The following is a 5,535-nucleotide window of genomic DNA, read 5'->3' on the forward strand; positions in this document are numbered from 1 at the left end:
AGGAATCAGGGAGGGGAGAGAGAGAAGGTGTGAGGGAGCAGTAGAGAGGAGGAGGAGTCAAAGAGGGGGGGAGAGGGGAGGGGGGGAGAGAAGATGTGAGGTAGGGGGAGAGATGAGGAGGAACATACAACATTACACAGCACAGTACAGGGCCTTTGGCCCTCAATGTTGCATCGACCTGTGAAAATAATCTGATGTCCATCTAACCTACACTGTTCCATTATTATCCATATGTCTGTCCAATGCCCTTTGAAATGTCCGTAACGTCGGTGAGTCTACTACTGTTGCAGACAAGCCATTCCATGCCCCACTACTCTCTGAGTAAAGAAACTACCCCTGATATCCGTCCTAAATCTATCTCCCCTCAATTTAAAGCTATGTCCCTTTGTGTTAGCCTTCACCATCCAAGGAAAAAGACTCTCATTGTCCAGCCTATCTAACCCTCTGATTATCCTATATGTTTTGATTAAGTTACCTCTCAACCTTCTTCTCTCCAACAAAAACAGCCTCAGATCCCTCAACCTTTCCTCGTAAGACCTTCCTTCCCATACCAGGCAACATCCTTGTAAATCTCCTCTGAACACTTTCCAAAGTTTCCACATCCTTCCTATAATGTGGTGAGTAGAACTGTACGCAATACTCCAGGTACGGCCTTACCAATGTCTTGTACAGCTGAAGCATGACGTCGTGGCTCCGCAACTCAATCCCCTACCAATAAACGCCAACACACCATATGCCTTCTTAACAAACGTGTCAACCTAGGTGGCAACTTTCAGGGATTTATGCACCTAGACACCGAAATATCTCTGTTCATCTACACTGCCAAGAACTTTACCATTAGCCCAGTACGCTGCATTCCTGTTATATCTTCCAAAGTGAACTACCTCACACTTTTCTGCATTAAACTCCCTTTGCCACTCTGCATCTTATCTATGTCCCAGTGTAACCGACAACATCCTTTGGCACTATCCACAACTCTGCCTAACTTAGTATCATCCCATCCTTCTACGCCCATATCCAGATCATTTGTAAAAATGACAAGCAGCAGTGGCCCCAAAACAGATCCTTGCAGAACACTACTGGGTAAGTGAGCTCCAGGGTGAACATTTCCCATCAACCACCACCCTGTTTTCTTTCAGCTAGTCAATTTCTGATCCAAACCACTAAATCACCTTCAATCCTGAAAATCCATATTTTGTGCAATAGCCTATTGTGTGGAACTTTATCAAACGTCTTACTGAAGTCCACATACACCACATCAACCACTTTGCCTTCATCTACCTGTTTTGTCACCTTCTCGAAGAACTCAATAAGGTTAGTTAGGCAGGACCTACCTTTCACAAAATGGTGTTGACAATAGTGAGGGAGGGGGAGAGAGAAAGAGAGAAGGGAGGGAAAGAAAAGGTTCCCACATCCCTGTTCTCAAACTGAGGAGCAGGACAAGAATACAAAGGAATTGTTGTGTAGATGAGATGGCAGGTATGGGTGAAGGGGGTGAAGTGAGAACTCAGATGTGAAAGTGTGTGTGTTTAAAAATGAAACATAAATGATGAGCAGGGATGAAGTCTGGGACAATGCTTGGGAGAAATATTGTTCAGTGATAGACACAAAATAGGAATTATATCATTTTTAATTAGCTAAACAAACAGAACAAAAATATTGTAATCTAACGTGATTAAGCAAATTCAATCATTACATGTTCTGTAAAGGCAATTTATAAACTCAAATGCTGCTTACACAGACACATTTCACCAAACACATAACTAAGGCAAAAATTATAAGTCAATCCCACAACATAAACCAGTAAGCCATTTTGACAAGTACTCTGAAAACACTTAATGTCACATGCAAAGGTTTCCAGTGTGTATGACCTTGTGTACAAACTGGCACCTGATGTTTCCTACAACTAAGAGTGGTCATACTTCATTATCAATTCATAGGCCTGAACATGTGGAAATATCCTACAGATTTGAAAGCAATTTTTATCAATCTGTATTTTCCCTCTTAAACCGTCCAAGTTTTTTTTGGGTATTTTCTGATATTACAGGACATTCTATGAATTGAAAGTCTTTTAGTACCAATTCTATTACATTTCATGCACTGTCTATTTTATACACTCTATTATAGCAGTAATTTCCTTCTGGCAGCATTGCTAAATTATGGAAAGTTATTAATTCTCACCAGCATAAATTTGACAGTGGTAAAACTGAAGTGGCTGAGAGTCATTTTTCAAGATGCTTATCAGCATGGAGGTTCAGTAGAAACAAATGTCGGTCAGAAATTCAGGACTTTAAAATTAACAGCACCCCTTCCAATCAAGCCATGCTTGTCTCCAATGACACCCTGACAATGGCCTCACAAAATGAACCAGTTGCTCCTTAATTTTATTTTGTGTCATAGAGATGTACAGCATGGAAACAGACCCTTCAGTCCAACCTGTCCATGCTGACCAGATATCCCAAACCAATCTAGTTCCACCTGCCAGCACCCAGCCCATATCCCTCCAAACCCTTCCTATTCATATACCCATCCAAATGCCTCTTAAATATTGCAATTGTACCAGCCTCCACCACTTCATCTGGCAGCTCATTCCATACACGTACCACCCCGCGTGAAAAAGTTGCCCCTTAGGTCCCATTTTATATCTTTCGCCTCTCACCCTAAACCTATGCCCTCTAGTTCTGACTCCCCCACCCCAGGGAACAGAGCTTGTCTAGTTATCCTATCCATATCCCTCATAATTTTGTAAACCTCTATGAGGTCACCCCTCAGCCTCTGACGGTCCAGGGAAAACAGCCCCAGCCTGTTCAGCCTCTCCCTATAGTCCAATGGGACTTCAACATTTAAAAGCTTTACTCATTAATGTATTGGCAAAATAAAGTGAACTGTCTTCAGTTTCAATGGGCACATTCTAGAAAATACAGACCTCCCTTCCTTAGTTTCCAATGAAGTGCAATTTCCATTTTTAAAATAATTTAGCTTCAGACACAGTAAAGTCAAATATAAATCCATTCATGCCACACAGATGACAGCAAAATAGCTGTGGAGCATTGCTGAAACAAGATAATGTTGAAATACTATCCAACATCAATATACAAAGTAGATTTAGATCATGAATATAAAAAACAGGTAAGCAACTGTTTTAAATACACTTTTGGCATTAGAAAAAAATGTTTAGGGCAAGCAAACTCTTTTACAAAGAAAAATTTAAAATGATTTACATCAATTCAAAATCTAATGGATATTAAGTACAATTCCATTTATTGAAATTGTTATTGTTGAGAAACAAAATCATCAATTAAACATATGAAGTCTGTAAGAAATAAGAAAATAAAGCTCTTTCCACAGTTTCAAACTTAAAATCTTATTGGTGGTGAAAGTTAAAAGGACTCTTTTAATCACATGCCAGAAAGATCAAATGAGAGAAACATGTTGTAAAATTCTGTAGCTCATAAACATTTGGCAAAAAATCAAGGGAAAGAACAGTTTTTTTTAAGATTTCTGAAATGATGCAAGAAATTATTTGGATAGATGTTGGCTTCACTTTATAATATCAACCAATTTGGTCATTTTGTATAAGTGAATAAATTATTTCACCTTTGATATTTAAACAAAATATAGAGTTTCAAAACAATATTATGTTGGAACAAAAAGCTCTAATATTGTGGTCTAAGTGGACAGATTATATGGGTACAATTTAGTTAGTATTTTTGGCTTTGGGACTGTTATCTATTCAACCTTCCCATACAACAGAGTGAAAACAGAGATTGCTAGTAGACTGAAATGGAGCTAAATGTGCTCAGCTTTCAAATCTCTTTACAAACTGTAACTGATACGGCATCAATGATAGGCATCCTCATTACCAATTCACACCAGTCAATTCAAACACGTATATAACCCATTATTACCAGAGGACTTAAAACAACACCAAAGGTAGAACAGGTAAGTGCAAAAGTGACATGATCTGAGATGGCACTTAAAATCCAAAGGACTACTGAACCTGAAACTGAACAATTCCCTGTTATACAAATTTACTTTGCTGCAAGAAAAAAGCTGGTTTCAGGATAACGCAATACTGAGCAGCCTGCAATGTACCCCTCATTTCTTTGGCCTTACACAATGATGCTTTCTGAAGAACATAATCGCTGGAGAATGCAGACATCTACTCTCTTCCAGAAACTTTGCAACAAAGCTATGTTATTTAGAATTTCTATTCCAAGGATCTTGGAACCAAGACGTGTAAATGGAGTTAAGGTATAGTTTTGCATAGTTATGTAACACCATGCATTTTGGAATATTATACACTCGCACAGCAGGGAGACAGAGTCATGATCTAATTCAAAAGCTGAATGGCTTGGTCTGACCTTATGAGAGGATTTTGATAGCTTTGTGAAATTACAATGGAGAGGTGGAATGATGTATTTAGTCTCATCTCAGAGCTGTAAACAAATGAGTCTGAATGAGAGAGGTATGGTTTTCTGTATTTATGAGCAAGGCCAAAGGCAGGAGATGCGCATTTTTTCTGGCAGTAAATATTTATTAAAGTCATACACTGGCATTGCCAGTGGTAAAATATATAATGAGTTATAAACAATGGTTTGTACATTTTTATTGTTGGCAAACCTGCACATATCCCAAATACAATGGAACTGACAAATCCAACAGCAGCCTTTGCAGCACAGTTCATAAAGAGGGAAATCAACACAATGGTTTGTATTTTTGATGTTGAATGCAATGTTTAGATGTTTAATGCCAGGAAATATTGCCAATTATTGGAGGAACCCTATCTTGTTGACTTAATTTGTCCATATTTGTTACCTTGTACTTATTTCTTGATTCATACAAATTCTTATGCTGTAGACTGGACAGCAGTGACATCAAATCAATCAATTTCAACAAAGCCTAACCTATTCTCCAGTTTGTACAACTGATTTAGTTACCTGTTCTCGATCTCTACTGATGCGATCCGTTAGAAGGTCTGAATTACTTCTCTCTTCATCCAGTTCCACCTCCATTTCTGCCAATTTATCCTGGGAACATAAATCAGGTTGAGGTGTACAATGGCTCAGAAATAACAACTGTTCTCATAAAACTGCTTTCCCCTATTATACAGGTATGATGCATTACATTTCAACAATGGCTGTTAGTGCACAAAAACGCTAAGTGTAAAATTCTTTAGACCAGAGGTACAGAACAAATAAGATAAAAAATAAGGTCCACGCCCCCCTACAACCTACCCTCCCATCCTGGCACTTTCCCCTGCCACTGCAGGAACTGTAAAACCTGCGCCCACACCTCCTCCCTCACCTCTATCCAAGGCCCTATAGGAGCCTTCCACATCCATCAAAGTTTTACCTGCACATCCACTAATATCATTTATTGTATCCGTTGCTCCCGATGCGGTCTCCTCTACATTGGGGAGATTGGGCGCCTCCTAGCACAGCGCTTTAGGGAACATCCCCGGGACACCCGCACCAATCAACCACATCGCCCCGTGGCCCAACATTTCAACTCCCCCTCCCACTCTGCCGAGGA

The 5,535-nt window shown here is 39.5% G+C and overlaps 1 protein-coding gene across 6 annotated transcripts in view; it reads right to left on the reverse strand.

The window, feature by feature from the left end:
- Positions 1 to 5,535, reverse strand: part of cgnl1 (cingulin-like 1) — a 145,053-nt gene that overhangs the window by 24,556 nt on the left and 114,962 nt on the right. For all 6 annotated transcript variants that reach the window (XM_043677455.1, XM_043677456.1, XM_043677457.1 and 3 more), the window contains one exon: positions 4,941 to 5,030. In XM_043677455.1, coding sequence (XP_043533390.1) covers positions 4,941 to 5,030 — 90 coding nt within the window. The remainder of the gene's footprint in view (positions 1 to 4,940; positions 5,031 to 5,535) is intronic.

This window comes from Chiloscyllium plagiosum, chromosome 36 (genome assembly GCF_004010195.1).
Source record: "Chiloscyllium plagiosum isolate BGI_BamShark_2017 chromosome 36, ASM401019v2, whole genome shotgun sequence".
Taxonomy (NCBI): domain Eukaryota; kingdom Metazoa; phylum Chordata; class Chondrichthyes; order Orectolobiformes; family Hemiscylliidae; genus Chiloscyllium; species Chiloscyllium plagiosum.